Source organism: Phaethon lepturus, unplaced genomic scaffold (genome assembly GCF_000687285.1).
Source record: "Phaethon lepturus isolate BGI_N335 unplaced genomic scaffold, ASM68728v1 scaffold30949, whole genome shotgun sequence".
NCBI lineage: Eukaryota > Metazoa > Chordata > Aves > Phaethontiformes > Phaethontidae > Phaethon > Phaethon lepturus.
In genome coordinates this window covers 18,060-45,746 of record NW_010564587.1, presented here as the reverse complement: position 1 = coordinate 45,746, position 27,687 = coordinate 18,060, and the positions used below count along the sequence as shown (strand labels likewise).

Sequence of the window (27,687 nt, the reverse complement as noted above, 5' to 3'; positions counted from 1 at the left end):
TAAATGAGAGCAGTTTTATTGATAATAAAGGCATTATTTAAGCAAAATTGTCAATATTTTAGGAACCCATGACAACTGATCCCAGTAAAACTAGAAGTTAAATTGGATTCAGAAGAGAGGTCACACATAATGAGCCACTGATACTGGATTCTTTAGTTTTATTTTTTGATCCAGCTCTCTGGTCACTTGAGACAATTCATTCTTCCGGTGAGTTCCTTCCAGAAAGGATTCCCCAGAAACCTCAGAATTTTGCTCTTTCTCTGTACTGTTAAAGTTCTTCTTTCTCTGTTATTACAATCTCTTTTTGGCTGAGATCCTCTTTGATTCCTCCCAAAGGATCCTTTTAAGAAAGGAAATGCAAGAGCAAAGCTGCTTATTAAAGATGTTCACAAAGAGAATTGCTCTAGTAATTCTTCCAAAAAAATTTTTTAAGATTATATGAAATGCAGATTTTCATCTTTTCAGCCAAGGAACTTGAGAGCTTGTTAATGAGGTCAGAAGTAGTGCAGCTGTTGCTAAAATGTGTTTTGTTTTCAAACCTGTACACTGATTTATGGCAAAGCTTAGATGAGGCTTTGTGTGAAGGTTTAATAAGAACTTGGAAAACTGTGTTTAGTAAGCTGAAGGGCATAAGACAGTCTTTCCTAGGCAATCTCAAAAGAATCTTACCTTCTTTTTTATCTTGTTTGTGTGTTTGTGAATGCCCTGAGGTGAAGATGAAGAGTTACTCCAATAGCAGACTTCACATCAAGCACTGTACTGGAAATGATATAATACTGTGGTCTTCTGGGAAAATGTGGTGGGTGTCAGGTAGGGATGGAGAATGTGAACAGATGAGCAAATGTCAATTACCCCTTTTGCTACACAGAGTGTGTTTTTTGAATGGTGTTTCCTAAACTGACTTTTTTACTTATTGTTTAATGTGAAATAAAGCATAAAGAAGAGATGACAGAATATAAATAGCTTTAACATTGTATGTAAAAGACTGTGGGTAGGACTCCACAGATCTGCTTCGAATACATCTCTGAGCAAGATGCAACAAACAGGCAGAGACAAAACAGAGGCTTTGGGTGTTGGAAATCAGAATTGTTCAATGACTGTCCAGAGCTGCAGGTTTGATCTTTCATTGCACACTTCTCTGTCCCAATATTAGTTCAGTCATCTCTCTCCATCTGTAACCACCTATTTGAGCAGTGAGTTCAGGAGCAAATCAAAGCTGCTGGTGGAAATAAGTCTGAAAACTGTTTTTTTTACTCATAGACAGTTTCCCTCCTAGTTGAAAGGAGCCTTAATGATAACTATTGCAGCCCTGTGGATCTACTTCACTTACAGGCAGAATGGGCCTGTGATACTTAGAGACACTGGGTGGACTATATGTCAGGTTTTTTCTTTTGCTTGGAGCTGTCTGTGTGGAACTTGATCACGTTGTTCACTTACAGTATGTCTTTTTGCAGTGAAGTGTCTGGGATTAAATAACAGTCTGATCTGGGACAGCTAATGCTTATCTCCTGCTTTACAGTGGAGGAGAAAGGGTTGAGGAATCGGAGAATAACCAGATTGCCAAGAGAGTGGACAGCACCTGCTCTCAGTTGTGCCCTTGCTTTAGGAAGAGAAGCTGGACTGAATGTAACAGGATGAGGTGAGCAATGGCCATTTGAACCACTCCAGCTATAGCTGAAACTAACTTTGTTTGGGCTTCTTTTTTCCAGCTAAAATCCCAACAAAGTTTTGCTTACACCTGTCAAGGTGCACGTTCCTTTCTGCCATGTAGTACTTATTACCAGTGTTAATGTAGTGACTCAGTGATAACATGAGCAGTGGGAGAAGAGGTCCTTGTGTGATGAAAACAAGGATGTGAGTGGGTGTGTCTGCCAGGCAGTAGTATTTGCAGCTAGTGTGGTGGTGCCAAGCTAGTCAGCTGGAAAACAGCTGAGAGCTGGTCAGAACCGCCCAAGCATTGACATGAGCACTGGCTGAAGCCCATATATGTGGCTATGCTATAGACAAGTTCAGATATGCCTATATAAGGTGTGAACATGCCTTGGATTGCACAGCAGATCAGTCAGTGTTTGGATCAAATGCCTACCTTCTTTCCTGGTTCTGCTTTTGTCTTGCTTTGCTCGTCTAAGAATTCAGAAAATGCCTCCAAGGTATGCTCCCCGGCATAGGCCACCTCCTGAAAAGAGTTTTAAGTTGTTGAAATCTGTACACAAAATGCTGGAAATAACAGCGTAATCAGCTGGAGGATTTCAGTTCTTTAGGCTGATCAATATAGACTTTTGTGCTCAGTTTAGAAAGCAAGGGCAGAGACACAGCATGTTCAAATGTCATCTGAAATGCAAATGTAAAGAATACATAGATGTATAGCCCTAAGAAGAAAAGTATTTGTATTAAAAAAAAACCAGCAACCCATAACTGTTATTGTATAATACCAGTCTGGGATCCTGCCAACTACTGACATCATCAGTGTCTTTTTGTGTTTGACAATAAACGTTTGCAAGATATTTTGAAGAGTATAGTCTTCCAAGTGTCCATATTCAAAGCTGTCCAAAGATTTTGATGGAAATCCAAATTCTGAAAAAGTTTTTAAATACACAGTCCAGAAGTACCAGCTGTTGCACAGCTTAAAAGAACAGGAGGAAAATGAGCAGTGACATTAATTTTCTTCTAGTTCGCCTTAAGGTGGGGATTTACTGAGGATTTTCTTCTGAGGAAGTTTAATGGAAGAAGCACTTTCAGTTTAGAGCTTTAAAATTCTCTGAGTAGGTCTAGGCACCATACTGTATTTTAAAGATCACCTACCCCCCACAAATACCTTTGCTCTCTGGAAGTATAAAAGGATTTTGCACAAGTCTTTTAACAAAAAGTTGTAGAAGCTTGTATGTATGACATTGGGAATTGTCTGGTGTTACCTGTTACTCCCACTGAGACCAATAATGCTGTGTTACTTTACACTAGTTCCTCTTATGCCTGATTTGAGTTCAAAGGACTGTAAACAAAACACCTCCATTCTCTGCTGAATTCACTAGAAGTATACACAAGTTTGATATTTCCATTCAGTACGGTATTCTTTTGTAATAAAATTGTAGGAGCCTTGAAGTTATTTTTTTTATGTTTGCAAGCTTAAGTTTCTTGAGACATTATTTGATACCTCCAGAGGCAATTAATATTCTCAGATTAGTCTTGATTTTTATAGATTCTGATGGCTTCAGACTCTTCAGAGCCTGAAGAACTGTAAAGCCAGAGCAGCGGCTGATCCCTGCACTGGTTACTGAGGACATGTGTCAATGCTTATAACTACAGTAATCGGTGCATAAGAGTGTGTAAATGTTATTTTTCACACTTAATCCATAAAAACAAATAGAATCATGTGAAACCATTCTGAAAGACTGCAAGTTTTTCTCTTAAATTTTGAGTGGATGACGCAGTGGATGAGTTGTTCATCAGCTTCACAGATGGAGCTCAGATGATGCCTGGTCATTCCCTCTTCCACATAATTCATCTGATTCACTCTTGTTCCTTCAGCTCTGGCTATAACTGTTCCCCAACACAGAAACATTTGGTGCTCTGGAAAACTGGGCACGTGCTTAAATGTCCAACTATAGATCTAGGTCTCTTAGCTCATCCCATTCCACTTAACTCCAGTTAACCTGAAGTGGCTCTTGATTTAAAAATGTTGTCATGTATCTAGTTTTGCATCCACTGAAAGTAAGAGGATGACTTGCCATTAACTTCAGGAAAAGCTGAACCTGTTCTTAAACAGACTAAAGAGTGACGGTCCACTGGGAAGAAGACAGTTCGTAGCCCGGAGACCTAGCAGATACTTCTGTTCAGAGGAGGGTAGTATCTAATGTGATCTCATCAGGTGAGAGTGCTTGGAAGGGACCGCATAGTAATGCATTCTGCCCATGGCTTTGCCTTTAAGGAAGTGTTAAGGGTGTCTCTGGTGGCCAGAGAACATAACCCACTTCCAGAAAACAGCTTTGGGTCATGTTATGTTAACCACATTTCCCTTGGTTTATCCAGGAGCAGGTTGAGACTTCTTTACATGCATTTTGATGTGCTTTCTAGAGTGTCCTTTATATGCATTTTTATATGCTTTCTAGAGTCTTGTGATAGTTATTTCATCTTTAGAGTTCCTACTGCTTCTGTGCTAGCATTCAATTCATCCTTAGTCCTTAAACAATGCGAAGGATCAGTAAAGGTAACTGGAAAGCTCATGTGTTAGACTCAAACACTAGCAAAATACTGAAGGCTAGAAAAGATGTCACTGTGAAATCAAGGTTGCATCAGGTGTTGTTGGACTGTATATATTTCCTGTTCCTCTCTTTCTTTGTTGTGAACATACTAGTTTCTCTTTGGCTTCAAGACCCTTATCACACTTTTCATGGCCAGAATAAGGGAGTAGGGATCATAATTTTGGGGCAGTGCCTATACAGTGAAAAACATAGTAGACACTCTGAGCCTTGGCACGTTGTGATACTACATTTTTGTCCTGTGCTCTGACTTTGGTTAACTTCTAGCAAAGGACACGTATATGTGGGATAATTCCCAATGTAACTGCTGGTTGGGTATGAAATGACTGAGAGCTCTTTCAGTGACTGTGTATTAATGGCTTGAGTGTGTATTGGATCATTTATGGTGGTCTGTAGCGAGTAAAGATGTCTGCAGCCAGCTGTTCATGTAGTGCCATGAGAAAGAAGGCCAGAACACTTGGGTCTGCAAGACTGCAGACACCTGCAGGACATCTGCACTGCTAGTCAAGTACAAGTTAAAATCTCTGAAGTTGAGGAAACTAGTATAAAAAACATGATGCACAAGAAAGAACTTGAGATTTCAAATACTCTTTAATTTCAGGGTATTTGTAAGTATGAAATAATCCCTTAATAGTTAATGAAAGTTGTTGTATTTTAACAAACTGACATTTATTATGAGCATTTAATGGGTTTCTGCTTTTTCTGCATAAAGACTAAACATGGTGTGAGTGTGAAGGACTGCAGTTCAATTCATCAGAAGCTGTGCATGCACATCTGAGAGGAAAATCTCTCCCTAAAAGATTAAATGAGGGCATGGGCAAATGTCTTAGAATTTAATTTAAGTTTGGGATTAAGAAGAAAAATGAAAAGCTTAGTAATGTCTCAATTATAGCGGTATCTTAGAATTTAATTATTTTTTTGCTTCAGAGGAATTTTCTTTTTAATTAGATTATCTACATAGATGGAGGAATGTAACTATTTAATATTTTTCTTTGCCTCATCTTTCAGCAGCATTTTCTGATTATTGTGTAACATAGTTGATGCATTAGGTAGCACATTCTAAAGATCATTGGTCTTGACAACAAATACTTATTCCCAGTTGAGGCTGGGATACTGGAATGAAGTAAAATTACTGGCATAAGTGTATAGAAGAACGTTTTGGGCTTTGGGTTTTGTGAAAATGTGGAGAATATAACAAAAGTAATACCAGCATTTTAGATGCTATAGTCATATCTGCTCCAGAAACAACTGGCACAGGGTAGTTGGGTGACTGCACATATCTTGTCATGGTTTGAAATGAAAAGGCACTGCAGTGGTTAGGTGATACCTGTAAGTTCACTCTGAGTTGAGACTGTTGCTAGAACCCAAAAGGCAGATTGGAGGTTGTCAAACAGCAGAACATAAGGCTGTAATCACATGTAGGTCCGAGTGGTGGACCAAATGATACATGGGCCCTTGCCACAGCCTCACACATAGAGGAGAAACCCTTCTATCACCTCCTAATTCAGGTTCTTAGAGCAATGAATCCAATGTTGAGTAGGTAAGGACCAAAGCTTTCTTGCTTAAAGGACTCCTTTCTCACCGACATGCATGCATGTGCACACACACACACATATTCTCCCCTCAGTATACAGCTGTGTCTCCACATTGCCCCCTGACAGCTTCTCACCTGGTAATCTGGTCCAGCAGGAAAGAGTCTGAAGAATGGATAGCGATCTAATCCAACAGACAGGATGTCATTTGCTGTGACATCTATCTTCGCAATGATTATGTCTTTGCGACTTTCATATTGCTCTCCTAGCTTGTCCCAGAGCGGCAGGAGTTTTTGGCAGTTATAGGACCAAGGGGCATCTGCAAATTAAAAAATAAAAGTAGAAGGATACAGTCTGGCAGAATAGCATGTGCTGGTGCAATCACCGAGACCCATTTAGCCCTTAAAGTTAGTAGGGTTTTGGATTTCAGTTGTAGTAACTCTCTACTTGAAACCGTTCACCCTTCATGAATTTAACGAATTTTCTTGTAGTGATAACTAGCTATTCACTAATGCATTTCTGATAGCAGTGCTCCTTTAGCTCTGTTCAGCCATTTATGAGTATAACAAACATAACACTTGCCATATGACTTTGGAAAGGTGTGCCAGATAACCAATGCAACCCAAGTGAGTGTTGCATCATTCCCATGGTGAAATACTTGCCAGAAGCACAAAATGCTTTCTGCATACTAAAATTAACTGTGTTCATAAGCTATGCTATAGCTGCACTAAAAGGAGGAGTTTGAGGTATAGTGGTGTTTTGACTCTGAGCACTGCGCTCGTGCAGGTTAGCAAAAAGGCAAACTGCTGAGAATCTAGTACCCCCTTAAATAGCATACAACACAATCACAATCCTTCAGTCATGTTAACAATGCTCATACTCAGTTTAGATAGAATTAAAATTTCTGGGCACTTTCCTGAATACACTACATCCCATTTGCCAGCCTTTAATTTCCGGAGGATTTGGCTCAGTTCCTGCTTAGATCAGTTTGTTCATGATACTGAAATGTAAAAATCACTTGTGTGAATGAAATGGCTGCAGACAACAAGGAGGATTGCAGGAACATACTACCTTTAAGAATTTCTGGAATTTAGGGCAGTACAACTGGTTGTCTATATGTTAATGCTGCATGTTTGCTCTACTGAAGTAACTAAGGCACAAACTAATCCCTGCTGGCTGGTACAGGGATAGGGCAGTGGTTTCTTGCTGGAAAGGGTCAAACAGGAAAGCCGCTTCCCTTGCAGACAGAGGAGGAAAAAAGGAGTTACAATTTGCTAAACCACAACTCCTCTCTGGGATTTAATCCTAGAGCATTATAACCAGACAACCTCACTTAACTCTCCCTCTGTCCCTGGAAGACAGCCTGACTTGTGCTGTACAGCATGCTGTAATGTTCCATTGTACAACATGACATTCTAGTGCCTTTTTTGTATTTCAGCACTGGGATTTGATATGGCCTTGACAAATATTTACTTAAGGGATCCAGTGTTATTCAGTGCAACCCTAAGTCAGCAAAGGTATCACAATGTTTCCATAGATAAGACACAAATATTTTGTCAGTGTTTTCATCAGACAATAAAAATTCATTAAGCTCAGCTTCTGCAAAGTGCAAAGATTAGCTTGGTATGTAAGCGTGAGCTTTTGTTTTCATTTCCAATTGATCACGTTAAAGCAACTTAAAATCTGAATACAACAATAACACTTACAAAACATAACAAACACAGTCATGGTCTTATTGAAGACAATCCTGTTGAAATTCTTCCCAACAAGCACTTTGACAGGCATCTTGTCCCAGTCCTCTGGAATTTCTTCACTAGAGAGATGTAGCTAAGCAGAAACAGAAACACTGCTGTGAAAGTGCAGGGAGCACTGAGAAACTGTACTCCAGCACAAGTTAATGTGAGACTGAGATGTTTCTCTACCTAATTTGCACTGTTACTGTATGTTGTTTTTTTTTTAACTTCTACATCCTAGCCAGCCTTTATGTGCTATCTCCTTCTTTCCCTTCAGCAGGGAGCTGGGGTCTTGCACCCCTGCATAGTTGGTAGTAGGAATTACTTGTCCCTCTTCTTCCATACAGACTCCATAGTAGATTGTCTGAAAATTACTCTTTGGAACATGTTTGCATTTACTGTCCTGAATTCTCGTTGCCCAATGTTCAGAAGCTAGACTACTGAAAAGCTTACCTATTGGTGGCATCTCAAAAGTGATGTAAAACACAGAAGAAAGTGTGCATTGCTGCTTAAATCTCTGCCTTCACCACCAATCACAGTCCCCACATGACTCCTACAGTTTACAGTATATTGGCAATTTCTCTTCATTTTCACCACAGCACAGTAGTAGAAAGGCACTCATTCCCCATGGAAGCTATTCCCTGGTGGAAGTGTGCCACTCAAGCAGATCTTGGTGGAGATGTCTCCTCGTCTCCACCTCTTCTGTCCTTCTGCTCCAGCCCCCCCGCCCTGCCCCAGAAATCAGCATCTAGTACTCAACTCTCTTAAATTCTGCCTGCTGTCAGACTGACTACTTCATCTTTTCTCCTTGTGATGGAAACAAAAGTAAATCACTCTGAAGAGCATTGAATAAGGAAAACATTTTAACATATTTGTCACATGAGTGTGGAGGATGATGCCTCATTATGACAACAAATACTGTATTTACCATTGGGAATGATACCCCCTGTGAAAATTCACTCTGCCAAACTTGCTGACAACAAATACCAAATCTTACTCCACTCTGAAACTGTCAATTTCCTATTTACCAGACTTCTCTAACCTCAAAATCCATTGCAGTAATTGTTTCCATCTTTCACAACTAAGGGAATGAAATATCTCCATTATAGTGTTGGAAAGATTGAGACCTAGGGAGTTTTTAAACCACTAAAATACATCTGTTGAAATCAAGTAAAATATTGGGCCGTTAATGATTTATCCAGTTTTTACCTAAGAGAACTCTGTAGTCCACCTCAGCTGTTAAATAGAGAGGAATGGTCTGTCAACAACTGTAGATGAATGCATTAGAGTGAGAGTAAATTAATAAAACTGGCGATCAGAACAGTGCACTGTTCTGCTTAAAAAAAGGGATGTTTTGCAAATTAATTTGTGTTCTAGCTGGTGTAGTAGAGGGGTGTCTCACTAGTAATGAACATACCTTCGCTTTTCCATTTAGGTAGCTCTGGCAAAATTCTTTTAAGTTCTCCACGGTCACCTCGTCTGCCGGCATTTTGTACTTTGCATTGCTTGTCAGATTTAGGATTCTCACAGCAGGAACGTCAACTTCCCTGATGCGAAAATACTCAAAAACTCGTCCATTCCTTGTTTCATTAGTATCCACCAAGACAAACATTATCTGGTAAGAGAGTCATGCATCTGGTTGAGCCTTCCAGCTTTGGTTTAACTGTTTTAGAGAAATGGACTACAGAGCTTGGCAGTGGGTTAGGACCTAACCTTAAATGTAGAACCATCTTTTGGTCTCAGTCCAACAACCAGCAGCTCTGTGAACTTTATCATACCTTGATACTAGTTAATAATAAATGCTAAAGCAGACAAATGGAATGGAGCTTTTTCCTCTGTCCTTTCACAGTGGTTTGCTGTTACCTATTTTATTAACACTTCTGAATTACCCCCAAAGCTCTTACTGCTTTTCCTAATAAAGCTTAACAGGACAAAAGACCTGAAACACCTGTAATCCGCATGTCTTTACCAATATTAATGTGTGATATTTTATTACAAGATGAGTTATCATTCTTCAATCTCATGTACTTGGAGTGGCAGTAGCACCACAGTGACTGACAATGGAAAACTGAAATATTTCTGTGTATGACAGCCTATCCCTGGTTATATACATGCAAACATGTGTGCTGCAAGCAAGGTTATGCAGGTGCCTTGCAATATTTCTCAGGTCTTGTGGCTGGCTCCAGCTCTTGGTTCAGACAACACCGTGAAATCCTCATGGCATTTTCTGGTGGTGGCAGAAATTGTCAGAACCTTGCTAAAATTATCTTTGGTTGGAAGTTGCTACTAGAAAGTCATATTTATAAAATTAGAAACAGGTTTATTGGGAGCAGCTGGAATTAGTAGTATTGGTTTGTTTTAAAGAATAATTTTCAAGTGAAGTTTATTTTTCATCTTGCATCAGTAATAAATTCAAAGACTAGTTACTGAAACTGTTTTTAAATGGTTTGGTAGACTTGGAAGATGGACTGACACTAGTGTACTTTTACCAGTAATGATGGTGAGAGTTTTTCCGTTGATCTTTTGGCATTCATATTTGCAAAGCAGGATTCAGCATGACAAACCTTTCCTCTAAATTCTGCAGCAGCAGACTTGTAGTTCTCATAAATCGCATTGAATGTCTCAGAGTTCGTTGGGGTGAACAGCAGGATGTGATTTTCAACAGGGACATCAAAAATCTTCACAGATGTCTGGGAAACAAAAGACTCAACACCTGTTCCACTCTTTGTAGGCAGAACAGTGAATCAGAGGCTCAGTATCAGTAACATTCAGTTCTGCTATTGCAAATTTTACTATTAAGACTTAGTTCCCAATCATTTCCATAATAGTTTTGTTTTGTTTTTTCCATAGTTTTAAAGAAGATAGTGGGAAGAATCGGCAGCTGCTGAGTGTTTTCTCTGGTTCAGGAAAAACCTCGTCATTATTCATAGGTGTTTTTTTTTTTTACATTCAGAAGGGACTGTTACGATATTCTAGTCTGACCTCCTGTATAACACACACTGAAGAATTAATGCTAAAGATGTGCTGAAAGTAAAAGGTGGTGTTGCCCAGGAAGGCCCAACTGCAGCAGCTGCAGGAGCTAGACCTGGTTGGGGTACTTCCTTCACTCCTGGCTGGCATCAGCAGCTTACAGAGCTGCCCTTTTATTCATGCCACCCCATGATCAGAGGCAATGGGGTGTCCCCCAGGCAAGCAGGTGTTTCCATGTCTTTCCCTTCCTTCCTGCACTACCAACAGTTACTGCTGGTTTCTTTCTTCCTCATCTTGGCCCAGAGGACCCAGTTGCTTCGTGGGAGTGGAAGAGTTGGAGCCAGGATAGGGACTGACCTTCCAACCTCCCACCCCACCTGGTTGTTGCAGAAGCAGCCCAGGCCTTTGTGTTGGCTCCACAAGAGGGAGGCGTCGCACGTTCAGGCAAGTTCACTGTTTGGTCAGTGGTTCCCCACCTCCTCTAAGAAAAAACACCTTGACAGAGGGAAGTATCCTCTGGCCTGGATTAGATCAAGAGCTGCCTGTTCGGTTCTGCTGATGTTTCTAAATGTGTTTAGGACTGGCCTAGTCAAACAAGCAAACAATTATCAAATGCTAAGGAGCAGAATAGCTCCCTATGTCTTTTTCTGCATGGGTTACTCTTTCCTGTCTTTCTCCTATGGCTTTTGTTAATACAGCAAAATACGCATACCTCAAGATTATATTCTGTGACCAAATCCAAGGTGAAGGTTTTGATTAGCCTCGTTAGATCCAGTTTGTTCTGTCTGCCATTTTCAAGCACTTCATTATGCACAGGTTTTCCCTTGGAGAAATGGTGAAGTGTTTGAGGTTGTTGACCTTATCAACTATAGGAGCAAAGAGACTGTCTTTACTCTAAAATGTTGTTCTCAGCTTTGCTGTTTTATGATCCTCAATAACTGAAATTCCATTACTTGTAAAATAAATGTCATAACTAGATTACAGAACAAGATTGTAGCTAAAATTCAAGGTACAGCTGACAGTTTTAATTTGCTCAGTAATTTTAACATACTGAAAGATATTGTCTATGTCTATACCCACTATCTGTGACATACGCTCACTCAGGATGTCCTTGATCTGACTACTTCATAGCCTAAATGTTGGTGCTACTTCTGTGTAGTTTTGTTCTTTTTGTTGCCCACTTCTGTTGTGGATTGGAAGAAAAGGTGATTCCTGGCCAAAAGCAACACAAAGGCAAAGAGGTAAACATCTGCAAAACTCACTGAACCTGGCAGCGCATGTTGATTAGAACATGGGTTGGAAAATAAAGCCATTTTATTCAGTTCCTTAAATATAATTTGGGAGCCTGAATGTAGGCAGCCAGACTGAAAACATTAGTTGTCCAAAGGTTGCTGTTTGCCTCCTGCTTGTCTCTCTTGTCTGTAAATGCAATATTTTTTGTGTTAAGCTGAATTTCAGCTAGGAAATTATTTAACCTGAAAAATTCCCAAACTACCTTTCTGTAGCGCACAGCTGCCATGGCAGCTCACTGCAGCTTGCCTGCTAGGCTTGCACACGTACCTTCTTAAACACAACAAGAGTGTTCTTTTGGATGCCGTAGTTAGCACAGACGTCCTCGCGGGCTGTCATCCCAAAAGGCATCTCTGGCACATCTCTTGCCGTTTCACAGAAAACATCCACTCTGTAATTGTGAAGTTCCTAGTCCCAGAAAGAGTATTTATTAAGACTGTGTCCTGCATCGTGCTAGGATGTGTAGGATGAGAACTACAGGTGAGGCAGGCCCCTAAAGGTTCGTGAGGTAGAGAAGAGACTGTAATTGTAAAGCAGGTATAGCTTGCTGTGATTATCTCTAAGGGGAGATCTTTACATTAGCGGAGATCCTAGGAGTGCTGTGACACTAGCGCGTTCATGTTTTCAGCTAGTGTCAGCTGGGCTGGGCCAATATGGATGGTGCGTGGTCCCCTATGTGCTTCCTGCGCTAACCTCATCTGCTCTGCATTCCCCTGGCATTTCCACACTCTGCTAAGACTTCTGCAGATGGGAAAGAATCATGCCAACAGCTGCTCCCCTGCTGCAGCTCGTCTGCACAGCCAGCAGGATGTGATGGATTGGAGAGGAGGGCTCTCTTCTTGCAAGAGGACCTGACTGTTGTGTTTGGTGCTTTGACTGAGTGCTCTTCAAGGCAGGGACCTTGACTTCTACATCTGTCAAATAGTCACTATGCTGTCCACCCTCAAACTAATAGTAAATAAGCATGATGAAAGGCAACAGCGCTTCCAGATTTGATTTAATTAGACAGTTATTTCATGATAGATGAATAGTAATTTATATGCTGAGACCTCCCAACACATCCTGGCACTCATGTTTGTAAGCAGTCTGTGACTAATAGAAGGCCAAATACAGCTCTTTGTTTACTTGGACACTGTTTTGTTGGCTTCCACCCATTAAATTTCTGATATGCCCTAGCTCATGCTCAGCTACTGTCATTTCAGACCCTGAGTGAAATCAGAGTCCAGTCAAATACATCTGCAGGTAATATCTGCTATCAGCCTGACTCAGGGAAGTCTCCAGCATCACTGCGATAGCAAGGGCTTCTCAATATGGCTCAGCGCTGGAAAACTGCCTTCCTTCGTAAACGGCTGCAAACAGATTACTGCAAAGCAAGATTCTGGGCACTCTGAGCATTTTCACAGTTTGTCCTATTATGCTGTATGTGTTCACCAGCTCTGTTACTATGGGGCATTTTGGTAATGAATCCTGTTTTCCACATCCATAAAACTTGGACTATCCACGGTAGCCAGCACATTTGGGACCTTATCAGTTCAGCTATGAGTACAGGCACTAGGCAGAGAGACATCAGAATAAAAGTCTCTAGTGAGAGAAAATCCTTGATTGACTGTTTCAGATATTAAAGATTTCAAGGACACATTGAAAAAGCAGGGAAAAAATATTCCTATTTTACTGACTTCTGACTGCATGACAGCTAAAATGTATTTTGCACTGTTTGACTATTGTTCTTTATCATTCAGCCCCAAATCTTAAGGACCTTATTCTGCTCTGGAAACTAGTAGGAATTTGCTTGAGAAAGGACTACATGAGTTGGATCATATACTGTGTAATATTTTATGACTTCCTATCCATGCAGATTTCTTAGCTTGCAGGAGCTAAAAACCAGTCAGTGATATTCATGGAGCTGTGCTCTGCCCCCCCCGAGTTTCACTGAAGTTGTTTAAATCATCAAAAGGAAACATGATGAAAATGCACTGCAGTATATCAGACAATATTTACTGCTTTTTTTATGGACTTAAACAGGAAAGGAACATTCCTTCACCAGAACAGCCTGCAACTATTCATGTCTATGATTTTATACCGTGTTTGAATAGAAATGCAGTGATCAGGTAACCCTAGATTTTTAGATCAGTTACAACTCTGGGCAAGGCTAACAACTCTTTCCATTTGGAGACTCCAGTAGCAGTATAGCCCACATCAGCAATGGGTTAAGTCTCTCCAAAGAAAAGGATGGAGTTAAGTAAGGATAGGTAGGTCAGTAGTTCTGCTTTCTTTCCACCAGCCACCAAATTTGGGATTGTTTGGCAGAAGTCCTTTCTCTGAGGATACAGGAAAGTCTGCTGTGAACAGGGCTGTGCAAACACTGCTGTAGCATCATGCTCTCAGAAGCTGCTCTCGGAGTGGTAGGTCTCTGTGCCCGGGTACCTGTTCAGGAAAAGTGCTGTGGTGTGAGATGTTCTTACCGACCTGGGCTGCTTATCTAGAAGTGTGAAAATGTAGATAGAAACAAATTTTTAGAAAATGCAGGGAAAACTGAGGGCCTGTTTTTTCAGGCAGGTTCTAGGTCTTTTGGATGTATGGGATTTTGTGGTGATGGCAAGTGATAAATCCCAAAGTCAGAACAGAACCAACCTCTTGAGTTTTCCGGTGAATTACCTTAAAAAAGCCAATCACTGCCAAGTCATCAGCATGTATGATGGCTTCGGCCTGATCAGTAGAGTTGATTAAAACAGTGCTTGGTCCTGTTCTTCTTTTCACCCATGTAACAAAGGCTGAGGCCTGTCTGACTCCTGTGAAAGGAAGAGAGGGTTAAAATGACCATCAAAATGAATGACAGAAATTGCTGTGCAATCAAAATAGAGGCAGTGGAGGTTTAGAAGGATGCTGAATACAAATGGACTTGGGCTCCTTAGGACTAAGCTGATTTAAAGTGGGCTTGGGACATCCAAATTCAGCCTCAGGTTCTAGTCACCATTTAAATGGTTTTTGACTCTAGAAGACTGATGATGGATCGGTACTGTGTTTTCTGGGACCTCTGCAAATGGCTGTATGTCCAATTAACTGCTTAATCACAGATGGATAATAGAGATGAGGAAATTCAGACAAGTAGAAGATCTGTTCTGCAAGATTTCCTGTGTCCCAAAATCACTGTAAGCTATAAAAAGCTATCGACCTGAGGTTTAATCCAAAATTGCTTCAAACCAATTGCAGATTTTATTGAATTGTCTGTTCAATTAAATTAGGTGTCAAAATTGTTCTTTTAATGCTGCAGAAGAGATCTGATAGGCACAGAAACATGTTAAAATTCCTCTGTGGGGCTGCAGCTTCGCTTTTCAGTATAGACATAAGAAATAAAGCATAAGTGTCAAAGTTGGGCTTTAATTCTGGATTGTTCCATTTTTTGGGTTCTAAATTGTGGCCATGAGTTTTACTGAGATTATAGTCAGTCTGTTTATTTGATAAATTCTCTTCAAGCTTTCAGGAGTTTTAGGAATGTTGAGTCTCTTTAAAATTACATTTTCTAGCTATCATATTTTCAGAGGAATTAGAGCCATAAATTAAGGCTCAGGAGATGAGAATCTCAGCTGGAAAGTAGCCCTTTCATCTCTGTGGGTATGACATCCTAGTTGGACCAGAGCAAGAGTCCAGCAAAGGGTTAATGAAAATTATATATGAAGGACAAAAAGTCTGTATGCTGTGAAATGCTGGAGTCAAGATGTACAGTACAAGTGGATTACTGAAGATGCAAGTCCTGGTACTGTGCATTTTAGCAGTATGACAAGATCAAAATTGAGTCAGACTGTTTTACTGCCATCAAGTCATTTTGCAGCAGGCTGCACTGCATCCAGTTCAAAATACTATTTTTTTAAGGTGAAGCAGGCAGCCATCTGCTCTGGAGTGTATATGCTGCAGGCCAAAGCACAGAGCAGTATCTAGTGGCCACATAGTACCTGACTTCTGCTGTCTAAATGCAGAATTGAGCTCTTGCAGCTTATGTCAGCAGTACAACCCCTCAGCATACTTTTCATGTGGTTAATCTTTCTGTTGGATTGCTTTAAACAACCTGTGTAGCTAGTTTCTCCTGGCTGAATTCTGGCCGTGGAGTTGTAAATCATGATTTTTACAAAGCCTCGGATTTGGCTTTTGTGCTATCCCTATTGCCAGGACAACCATTCAAAAATTCCCTCTTCCATAAAATATTTAGTTTCTTGATTTAGGCAGGATCTGCAGTTTCTTTTGTGGTATGAGGTATACCAAGTTCTGTATGAGAAGTCATTGGGTGGTTGTTGCACATTTTAAGTTGCCAATTCTCGATGGTTTAAAGTCATACGTGATAGGTGAGATTTTACTAGTTGTTGTATATAAGCATTTACCTGTCAACAAAATGTAATTTAAGTCATTATGGTGGTAAACGTGCTCTGAATGGTTGATGCTATCTTGTGCAAATCACAGAGCAGAAGCCATTTTCCTAACTTCTTGTGTCTTGCTAGTGAGTATGTCTTAAGTAGCAGCTCTCTGCTGAAGGGTGACTGTGTGCGTGTAGTGTTGTGATAGTCTGTATTCACTGGTTCCAACAAGCATACCTGTCAGTAGGTTTACCACTTGAAAAGAGGTTTTCTCATCAATGCTATAGATTTGATCAGAGACTGAAGGTAGGTGCTTTCCCTCTCATCTATCAGCACCTCTAATAAAAGTTCAGTATGGCAAATCATGCTTTCAGTGGCATTTGTGCAGAAGCTGCTGTTTGCACAAGTCTAGATGATAGGAACTTGGTAGGAAATTCAATAGCGAGGAGGAGCAAGTTACTAAAAATACTGAAGATCAGCTTTCAGCAGCAGCAGCCGCCACAGGAGGCTCAGCAGTTAAAGAAATCAGAGCACTTGGTTGTGTACAGGCTCAGGAGGCAAACTTTAGGTGCCTTTTTTTGTGGATTGTATTAAACTTGTAACTCAACTGTATCTGCTCTGAGTACACTAACAGACACTTGGACAAGTCATACAATTTTTGTCAACTCTGTAAAAGTTCATCATTTTAGGAAAAAAGAAATATTTCTTGTATGTATTTTCTGTGAAAGCAAAACTCTAAGGCCTGGATTTCCCAGGATTGCTGAAGTCAGCCTTATCTCCAATATTGTTGTCTTTGCTTAATGACTTACCATTAAAAATTTCAAATTCTGTGTTTTTTCTGGGCCACATATGAGCTCCCTCTCATGGCTAAGTTGCAAAATTATTTTCCTTGGGTTAGGAATTACGTACTTCTATATTAAGGAACTTTAGTGAATTCACAATTCTTTATTAGATGCTCCGGCCTACTTCTGTAGGCACACTACCCATGGGAATTGCAGTGAACTAAAAGTGCAAATAGAGCAGGTTCGGGACCAAATTCTTGTTTGGCGTAACTAACTTATTTACGTTTATTGTAGTAAATGGGAATAAGTCGTCTTGTTAGAGTGATTCTCTGTACTTAGTGGAATTACGCCAGCAACGAATTTGGCTGTGTGAACTAAAGATAGAGAAGCATGTTCAGTTACACACGTGGAAGATGAATTCAAATCCAAGTTCTTGTATTGGTACAGGGGTAATTGTGTATTTAAAACCATGGGCAAAGTCAGCTTGCTGCCTTGCATACTCTTCATCTGAGCATCTATATTTTTCTTCTCAGCAGTATGATAGGTCAGTACATCCTGTCATTACTTATTATTTTATCACTGCATAAGACAGTTTACCTTTGCAGTCTATGGGATCTTCCCTGCTGCCATCCACAAAAAATTTCACAGCAGGAAACTCTCGAATATTAAATTCTTTTCTCAAATCATTTTGGTGTGTGACATCAATTTTGCCAAATTGGATTCTTGGAGCTTCTTTTTTAAGCTGTTTTGCAGCCTCAGCAAATTCTTCAGACAAATTCTGAGATGATTGAGATGAAGAAACATCTGGAAAGGGTCAAGCAAAAGAGAATGGGTTACATAGGCCACAGTGTGAAGCTTTCTACTGGAGGTTGTTGTGTCAAATAGTAGCTGGAGGGGTTGAATAAGGTCTTTTATGATTCAGAAATAAATGAGAAATTATCTTTACTTTTTACTTGTGTTTATGCTGATTATTCACCATTCTACATGTTCTTGGAGCAGTCACAGTTGAACAACTAGTAGGATTGCAATAGTCTTCTGTTGGGAAGAAATGATGTGGAATTAAAAAGTAATTTGACTGACTATGCTGGGTATGAGTTAAAGGGAGGTCAAGGGTAGAGTTAGTTATTACTCACATTAGGACTCTTTGATAAGATACCATTTTTGTAAGGACTTCACTGAGGCAAACCTTTGTAGTGCAGAAACTACTTTTCTGGATAAGATACAGAGGAGGAAAGTAGAGCGTAACAGAGCATGGTCTTTTAGAGACTGGCAATGTATTTCTGCATGCCGTGCTGTGTGCCAGCCCTTCTCTAGCTCAAATGGCAGTTGCCTGTTTGGAGGAAGCTGGCCCTAGTCTGGGCCCTGGAGCTGTAAACTATATTAACATGAAAAAAGGACAAGATAAAGAAACTAGTCATACATTGGCTGCTCTGTATTCAAATTAAAATAAGAGGTAAAGGCCTGGAGCTTTGCAGCTCGGGTTGAAAAGAAAATTAATTTTACCTCCTTTTCATGAAATTGAAATACCCTATCTTGTTACATTTGTTTTATTATAAAGAGCAAAACTTTTTTCTTTAGATTCTGCACAGAAAATTTTTAGTTTCATCAATATACTTTTCAAATAGGAACAGATGAAAAACATCCCATTAATCTGTTTCATATGTTCATGTGTGTTCTTGTGTGTATATATACACCTTCAGATACATACTTACAGAAGCGCGCACACACATATGTGCCAAAGTGTAAATCTAACACAAAATTACAAATGCATTTCTCTATAGCCTGCCTGGTAAAGACATTGCCCAACATAATTATAACCAAAAAGTGAATGAACATTTCTATGAGTTCTAATAAATGAAAGATAAAACCACTAATCTAACTCAGTGCCGAGTTATGCTTCTTGCATTATTCATCATTATCCTTGCTCTGAATCCCAGCCATCAGTCATTTTCTCCCATCTAACTGCTACAGTGAGGAGTGTGAAGAGTAGCATTAAATAATGTTATTTTCTCAAAATCGGCCCCTCCAAATTCTTCCACATATAAAACCGTCTTGGCTTAGGGTTACAGAAACCCTGGCATGGGAACAGCAGCACCAGCTGCTAACATGCCAAAGGGGATTCTTGTTAGTGGAACAAAACTTAGTGTCTATTCAGGGGGCACTCGGATACCATGGTGATGAATAGAAGGTACTTCTCTAAATAAAGTAAATGAGCCTTAAGTCATCAGTTGAAAGGAAACTGTGTTCTAATTGTCTGTAAAATTACTGTTTCATCAAATAAATTTATTTTTATTTTACAGAGAGATTTTTCAAAGAGACTTTATCTTAGCTTCAGTTCCCTTTTTCCAAATTACAGAAATGGTCTTACAAAACTTTCCCTCAACAAGTTTGTAATGTGTTATCTCCTAGAACAAAAAAAAAAGGGATTAGTATCTCTAATTGTATCTTGATATGCTTTAGAGGTCACTGCAGAAAATCATGATACCTACTAGAAGTTCTGACCTGTCAACATAAGAAACAGCATGTCTACCCTGTAAAAATACTGCTACTTCTAGGGATGCTGTGTGTTGAGTCTTTATGAAGAGTCTTTGCTTAAAATGGTTGCAAAGATATGTAGACTGTTAAATAAAACATGGGGTACCTGCTATGCAATTTAAGAGTGCTGATACACAATGACTGCATGTGGCAGGGTTAGCCCAGAACAGTTAGACCGAGTTATTGGGCTTTCCAAGCGGAAGGGCGCATTGCTCTGGACAGACTGCTGTTGGAATAAGGAGCAGGAAGCCACACAGCAATTAGGGATCCAGCACCTTCTGGCTAATTCCAAGGCAATGTTTTACACCAGAGGCAATTTGAATATAATGACTTTTTCCTAATAACCTAAGAGTTGCACAGCTGTTTCACCACAGCTGGGAATTTGGAAGATCAAATGTTAATTGCACAGTGAAACAGGACTCTTTTGGAAAGGGGAAGAAGAAATTGTTGGTGAAGTCCAGACACAAGCTGAAGCCACTTAGAGGCTTCCCAAATATACAGGGAATAATAAGCTTTATAGACATTAGACATGTACGTATATGGTCTGTGGGGGTTTAGGATCTATTTTTCTCTGAAATACTTCCATTCCAGACAGATATTTTAAGACTGATTTCTCATCACTGAATGACCTGAAGAGGCAGAGTTGCAGGTAACTAGTAATGTAACTAACATGCTTCAATAATGAGTTGGCAGAGTTAGTGGCTCCTGGCTGGAGCTGGGAAAAGTTCATGACTCCATCCTGTACAAAGTAATCACTGCATTCAGGGACCAGGAGAAATCCAAGTACCATTAACCTGATAACCGCGAGACAGAAGTTCAGTGAGTGAACAGCCTTATTCATCAGACAGATAAAAATTGTTTCCTTGACTACCCAGAAAGCATGTGGAAACATCCATCACACACCTTTCCCCTGCTTTCCTGAGTGATTAGACTCCTCTTCAGCTTTCCATCAATTCCTTTTCATTCCACTCATTCTCTGTTTGACTCCCAGGTGCTTTATTTTTCAAGTCACTTGAGTCTTGCAGGAAGTCATCAATCCTTTTATTTGGAACCTTTGCTTGAGTTTTGTTTCACTTCCTCAGTTTTAGGTTTTTATTGACACCAATTGCTTCAGGCGTTGGGGTGAGGAAGCAGCTGCTGAGGTTAACACAGCATCACAGGTTCCAGGCTTGAGGAGAGCTGAGCACCAGCAGAGTACAAGGGCAGACACAGATGAGAGGTAAGAGAGTTGGTGGCTATGTCACCAGGGAAGACATGCCTGGGTGGTGGGACACCCATGTAAACCATGGGTGCCAGAAGCGAGAGGCCCTTTAAAAGCTGTCAGCTCAGGAACAACATTGTATTAACAACGGGAAAATGTCTTCATTATCAGTAATTTTAGTTGTGTTGTAAATAAAAAGGATATTTAAGGGTTTGTGAAGATTTCAAAATTTTTTTCCTGCATAGTGTTTTTAACCTGTCTTTTGGAAGCATCACTGAATTCCCTCTTGCACTGTGTCATTGCTGTTTTGTGAAGTGTCCTTGTCAAAACAGATGTGAACCTCCAAAGGAACATCTTAACAGATTGCCACAGTTTGATCATGTGTACAGAAGATCCTGAAAATAAATTATCTGGCATCAGAAAACAGCTCAAGCTCTTTGGCTCAGATATGGGAAGAATTTAAAAGGGCCACAGAACTATGAGAGTTAAAAGCATCTGTGCAGTGTCCTCTTGAGTTTCTACTTTCTTTTCTTTTTGATAACAATGCGCTGCAACCAGTTACCTTTTTAAGTCACTTGCAGGGGGGAGACTGTAGCACCATTTCTGCAGCCACTTTGCTCAGACAGTATTGGCATGTTGTCTTTGTGAAGAGAAGGCCCCACACTGAAGAACAGCATCACATTTTTCAGCATGCTCCCTGAGGACTAAATTTCCCTTGTTGTATGAACTGCTGTAAGAATGCCTCCCTCTGCAGGTCATGTAGAGCAAATCTTACACATACCTTCATTCCCCAAAGGGTGTTGGATATGGGGGATTTGCCACATTTTCCATTTCACGAGCTATAAAAAAGTCTACGTATTTGAGGATTTAAATGCATTTTTATATTTTACCTGTCTTGAATGTCAGCAACTCAAATTTTGTAGTTTTTGTTTTCCATGGACAACTAGTGAACTAGGTTAATGTGAAATCACATGTACATTGAAACTGAAGCCTGACAAACTGAAAAGGAATACAGATTTTTAATCAGACCATCAAAAACGCTGATTTTTACAGCTCCAGACACTAAAGCAGTCTTGTTCTAGGCCATGTAAAATGTTTTGTGAGAAACCAGTCCTGCTTCTCTGGAGAACTTAGAGCATGACTGTGTAAGGATCAAGAAATAAGTTGGGTATAATCACATATCATTATCTCTATCTTAGAGAGTCGGAATATGTTTTGCCACACCAAATGGATATGAAAAAAGTGGGAAGAGAACCAGCAATCCTGTACTTTGAGAGACTGTTTCTCTTGAGCACATCAATCACCTGAGTAAGCCGCTGCTTTTTTTTCCATAGTGCAGCTTGCTGAACTAAAATGTATTGAAATGTGGACAGAGAAAAATTTTACTCATACATAAATGTGTTTAGTGACCCTAAAGCATTCTTGAAGTGAGTATACATGAAAGGATGATGACTTCCAATTTCATTAGCTAATTGCTGGTGGCCTCCAGTTTAATTCAGCAGTCTGTATTGATGGTCTAGTGATTGCTGCAGTGATTGTGAATATGCCTGTTGTCATGCTAAACACTGTTTTCCTAGCTGTTAGTTCCTGGCATGGTCAGAAAGTCATTTTAGCAGTCCCACTTTTCATCTCCTGCGTAGGCTGCTTTTAGAGTTTCACTACAGATATGTTATTTTCTCTGTAGAAGACTCTTGAGATGAAGGATGGATTTGTGTTTAACGTATTAGAGTGGAAGGATGTTAATCTTGCTGCAGTTGCAAACTTTCTTGTGTGACCTTGAATTCTCCCATTCTCTTTTACAGTGAGATACAGCCCGTAATCTCCTGTGCTGACCTCTGTATTTTTAAACTGAGCTAGTCTGATGTTTGAAGTTTGCAGTTCACTTGAGATCTGCTATGCAAACATTGAGGATTGTTCTACAGTTTGGATATTCAAAGCATTCAGTAAAATAAGTGTGTGTAAGAGACACCTATATAAAGGACCCATGGTAATCAGTAAGTCTCTGGAACAGGCAGCTAGAACATAATCTAGTGACTCTTGCAGCTGTCTGGACATGTTTCCACTGTCCTGCTCATTTTTATATGCCTATTTTGCAAACGATTTAAGTGACTCTTCAAAAGGTTTACTCCTAAAAGACTAACACAGGTTTCTGATGAAGCCTAACAAGGAGTGAGGCAGCCACATTCCACTACCCTGCACTAGGTTCCTGTAGGAACCTTAGTTGTAAGAAACACCTGTTCTGGGTGGTTTTGAACTGTTTGTATTCACCTCCTGTGGTGAGGAGACAGCTGTATGCTGAAATCACTTCTTAGCACAGGAGTGAGCAGGCTTTGGATGTTGGCTTTATAAGTGAGCTGACCATCTGATCCATATAACTGATTTAAAATCAGTCATGCCCCTCCTGGTTTCTAGAAATCCCCCTTTTTATGAACTCTTTATATACTTAGGCAGCATTGGTTTTTTTTTCAATAACATCACCTTCAGCTTTTGTGCCTTGGAAAGGACATGTTTGTCTTTGAGTAACTCCCATTTTGCCTATTAAATGTCATTATCTCAGCATAGATTGTCAGTCACAGGCTGCAGGAATCCTACAGCTGACCCAGTGGCTCACTGGATATACAAATGTTCTGCTAGAAAAGGTAAGCATCACTTTTTCATAAATGAGAGTGCACTTGGCACACAAAGCAGCAGCGCCACAAGGCCTGCACCGCTTGTGTGCTTGTCCTTAGGTTATCCACATGTTTAAGAACTGAAAACCTTTCCTTGGAAAGGACAAGAGCAGGCATTCTCAGAGATCTGGGGAGTCAAACATTCACTGAGGTCTGGGCCTTTTTCTGAATTCTTCTGCTAGGTGGGAGAAAGTGGCGTGTGTCCTCTGCACCCATTTTCTGTTTCCCAAAATATGCCATTAGCCAAATTAAAGTCTTACAGAACTAGAGCTGTAAGGGACTTGGAGAGGTGGTTGGTCTTGCCTAAGGCAAGTTAAAGCTTGAGATGAGGTGCTCCTAGCACATGCAGGACACATAACTCAGCTGGACAGGCAGCAGGGCTTGCGTCCACAGGAGAGTAGGCGTATTGCTGTGTGCGGCTTGCATTGTTTTCAGACATTGTTCTCTGTGCCTTCCCAAAAACCAAAGAGAAGCTGGGACCTCAGTTCCTGTGTCCTTCCCCACCCTCTTCATGCTGTCCCTTCGGTTACCTTGTTGCACAACGCAGCTGGGACAAGGGCAGAAGAGCGCTGGATTTCTGGGTCATTAGGCTGTTGCCATGCTGGGTACTTGCCCTGTGTACTTCGCTCAGCTTGTGAAGGTAGCCTGACACTGCTTGGCAAAAAGTCAGTGTACGTTTTTATAGTAAACCTTGCCTGAAAGAAGGCAGACCTGGGACATGGTGAGGGTGGAACTGAAGAGCATTAGGAGGACTTGGGAGTTGCTGGGCAGAAGACATCAAAGCAGGTCTCTCCTCATAAATATTGCGGGACTAGTAAGTAGATAATGGTATGCAACAGGGAAAGCATTGGGGGTTTCTCACAATAGATAGGTCTAAGGCAGATCCTAGAGTATTGAATCAGAGTTTAGAGCTCAAATTTTCCCCGTGTCTGTACAGCAACGGAATAAATTGCACTTTCTGGGAAGCGTGGGATTCATTCCTGTTCTCTGAGTGTGTCTCCGTACATAAAATATTATGGCTTTATGGCTTCTCTGTACAGGCATATGTGCATGTTCCATCTTTAGTCTCTTTGTGCTGTGGCAACGCAAATGATTACAGCAAATGAACCAGTGGGTTCAGCACTGTGGACTCAGGTTTCCTACACCCCGGGGCAGTGCCTCACTGCAGGATGTTTTGTCATTGCCCCAGAGGCTGTTTAGTGGCATGTCTCCAAAGGGAGCTATTGAGATTGAGGCCAGTGATTTCCAGATAATGTATTTGTGATTATATGTGACTTCATAATTCTCTGCAGGGACTGTAGATGCCTTTATGGTTTGTGGGGGGAATGGCAATCCGTGAGTTTTCAGTAAGCCTTTCAGATAGACAATGGTGACCTTGAATCCAAACCAGAAGGCAGTGAGGATCACTGGAGCAAGGTTTGGCTGGGGAGCAGTGTTTCATCTCTGACATTTTTGAAGATGTAGTATGGAATGGAAGAGTGTGTTTGTCCTTCCCTTTTGAGGAACACTAGTTGTGAGGGTGATGGGATATCAGAAAGGTCCAAAACTGCTCTAAGTATGGGGAAGAAATCCTAATTTAGATCTCCCACATCTTTTGAGTGCCCAAGTCTCTGGGCTACTGTATTCTGAACAATTCTTTCTTCATCTTTCATTTCTTTATGAAACTTTTCACATGTCTTGTTTCCATTTGGTATTAGGTTAAAATCCTGAAGCATGTTGCAGTATCTCCTTGTTGATCAGCGTTGCCAGTACTAAGGAGGTTTGGCTGCAAACTTTTCTCTGACCTGGACATTTAGGTTCTATGCTTTGAATCAAAAGCTGAGAATAGAGCTTGACTAAGGTTTTTTCTGATAAATTATTTTTTCACCAAAATAATGCATCTTCAGAGAGATCGAAACAGTTCATAGCTGCAGACTGAATTTGGCAAATAGCTTTAGACCCTCCACAATTAAAAAATAAATTCTTGTTAAATTTCAACACTTCCAAAAGTGTTTAAAAGTCTTGATTGTTAAGTTTTAAAGAAATTTCTCGTGTGATTGTTCTGAGAGCTTTAAAAATATTTAAAGTTTCATAACATTGTTTCAGGACTAATGAAATGTTTGGTATGATCCAAACATATTTTTAGTTTCATTAATCTGTTAGTGCATTTTAGTTTTTGTTGTTGGAAGAATACAAGTGTGTTCATTTCAGATTGACCTACACCACTACTAATTATCATCATCTGGGTTTGGTAGTGAGACAAAAGAACAAATTACATGCACTTCTGCAAAGTTAGGTTATTGCCTTAATTTCAGATATCTCTTCCAAATATGAAATAGATCGGAGTTTTCTGCTTGTGCCTGTCTCTAATGCCTGTGTCCAAAGTAGTGCTAGTTTGCAAAGTGTTTGTATAATTTAAGGCTAAGTGGATGTGTGCACTGAGCTCAGTGTCTATTGCACAGTGAATCAAGTTGGCACCCACCTTACTCCCACTATCTGTCTTACGTAGCAGACAGGTATTTAGCCACCCCAAAAAGGAATAAATTACTGTAGTTGTGGTCAGAAATAGATACAGGGAGAAAAACAAAGAAGGACTACTGGAGGACATAGCAACAACAGTAAAACAAGCATCCCTGAGTGCCCCAGCATCAGTCATACTCTGCAGAGCCATCAGGGTAAGAAAGCAGCAAATGATACTCACAGAACTCCACCAGCAGGTACTTTGTTTCCTTCAATGCTCTGTCAAAGTTGCTCTTTTTCAGCAAGAGTACATTGTTCTCCTTTTTTATTTTGGGTAGTTTGGCTTTCTTTGGCTTTGTTTCATTTGGGCTTATGCTGTCTGCTGCTGGGAAGCCTGTGAGAAACAGTAGTGGTAGAAAGAAAAAATGGTGTGTCTTCATTTTGCTCTGCCTTTATCCAGTTCCTGAGAAAGAAAGAAGCAAAGGAGCACTAAGCAACAGGGTTTGCTGCTGTTGTTATCAGCCAAACTAAGAGGCTGATAAGGTTGATAATGGAGTCTACCACCAGTGGAGCCAACTGCACCTTTCCATGGGAAGATTAATGTAGTTGATTCCTTCCCCATCTTTAGCAGTGTTTGGGAAAAAGGTATTTGTGGGGAAGGTGGGTTTACTGTTTCTGTAAATAACACTGAACCTTGGGGAGAGGGTGAGAGAGCACAGAAGGAAACACTTGCCCACAGAAACACCAGTCGATTCATAGTGCACGTCTCTAGACAGCCTGCTCTTGTCACCCTTACCCAGTGCAGAGCTGCAGACAAACAGTAAGAGAGGTACCTGGGAAAGTATTTGAGGCCTGCTCCTCTGCTTAATTTTTGGTTGTCTGTAGCACTTACAGACATACTTATTATGGATCTGATTCAGAGTATGCTGAAGTCAGGGAAAAACATTGCCTTGCATATGTAATTTTAATGTCTGTGTTTCTTCAGTGCCTTGCCTGTGAGGCTCCCATCTCTGCTTAAGAACCAAGTTGTAGCTTAAGAAAGATACTACTTTGTGGGTTAAACCAGAAGATTTTGCCACTGGTTTTCAGTGGTAGCACAATTTCATGTAGCTAATAGCTGTATAGTAAACTGAAGGTACTAAATGCACTATTTCATCCTTAGTTCACAGACACAGGTGATAGCTATCCTATGAGGCATCCCTAGCTAGTCTTTTCAGAACATGTTAAGATATATCATACAAAAATATTAAGAAGGTGCCATTTACTAAGATATGGGGTTTTCTTTCTGTAAATATCTGCCAGTCTGTAATTGTAGCAGAAACATCTTTGACCCTTAAACTGTGCTGAAATCTGTGAACTGCACACCCAAAGCCGTAGTCGGTCTAGAGGTGATCAGGTCTTTTGATGGTTGTTTCATTGGCACAGGCAAGGACAGAGCTGACTTGAGGACAGGTGGGTCCGAATTAGTTGAGCCAAACTGACAGTTAAAGAAATTGCCTCCAATAATGACTCTTCCTTTTAAGGAGCAGTAAGTGCTGCTTCGATCTGTCATGCCCTTACACTAAAGGATGAAAAATCTGGTATTAGGAGGGTACTGCTAAAAGAAAGCAGTGTTTGTAATGGTGGTTGAAGTGGTAGCCTCCATTTTCTTGGAGGTGAAGGATCTTGGGTGGCAAATTACTTCAATGTAGGTTGTTTTCATGCCTGGTGTGAGTGGGGCTGGGTCTCAAGTGAACTCTTTCCTATCTTTCTCAAAGGCTTTGTGTTGTAATGCACCTTGAGTTGTGTCCTGTTAGCACTCGTACAGGGTGCCTAATGAAATCAGAGGGAGCTGTGTATTTAGGCTGCTTGCAAGATAAGATCACACGTGAATACAGATGCAGCAATCGGGTACTAATGAAAAAAAGAAAAAAACAGAAAGATAAGAGTCTCCT

The 27,687-nt window shown here is 40.4% G+C and overlaps 1 protein-coding gene across 1 annotated transcript; it reads right to left on the bottom strand.

Moving 5' to 3' along the window:
• Positions 1 to 268: 268 nt before the first annotated feature.
• On the bottom strand, positions 269 to 26,193 carry PDILT (protein disulfide isomerase-like, testis expressed). Its single transcript, XM_010294923.1, has 11 exons — positions 25,995 to 26,193; positions 17,507 to 17,713; positions 14,437 to 14,570; positions 12,052 to 12,189; positions 11,204 to 11,314; positions 10,086 to 10,211; positions 8,939 to 9,136; positions 7,495 to 7,615; positions 5,926 to 6,107; positions 2,087 to 2,176; positions 269 to 340 (listed from the first exon to the last, which is right to left on the bottom strand). Exons 1-11 carry the CDS (start codon positions 26,191 to 26,193, stop codon positions 269 to 271), a joined length of 1,578 nt encoding a protein of 525 aa, XP_010293225.1.
• Positions 26,194 to 27,687: the final 1,494 nt, after the last annotated feature.

Bases quoted from the DNA above. Each gene is read 5' to 3' on its own strand.
- PDILT (XM_010294923.1), bottom strand. From the start codon at position 26,193: ATGAAGACACACCATTTTTTCTTTCTACCACTACTGTTTCTCACAGGC. The intron at 12,190-14,436 runs GTAATTCACCGG...TTCTGGGACTAG, and splicing joins CAGTGATTGGCTTTTTTAAG to GAACTTCACAATTACAGAGT. The intron at 11,315-12,051 runs GTACGTGTGCAA...CATTTCTCCAAG, and splicing joins CTCTTGTTGTGTTTAAGAAG to GGAAAACCTGTGCATAATGA.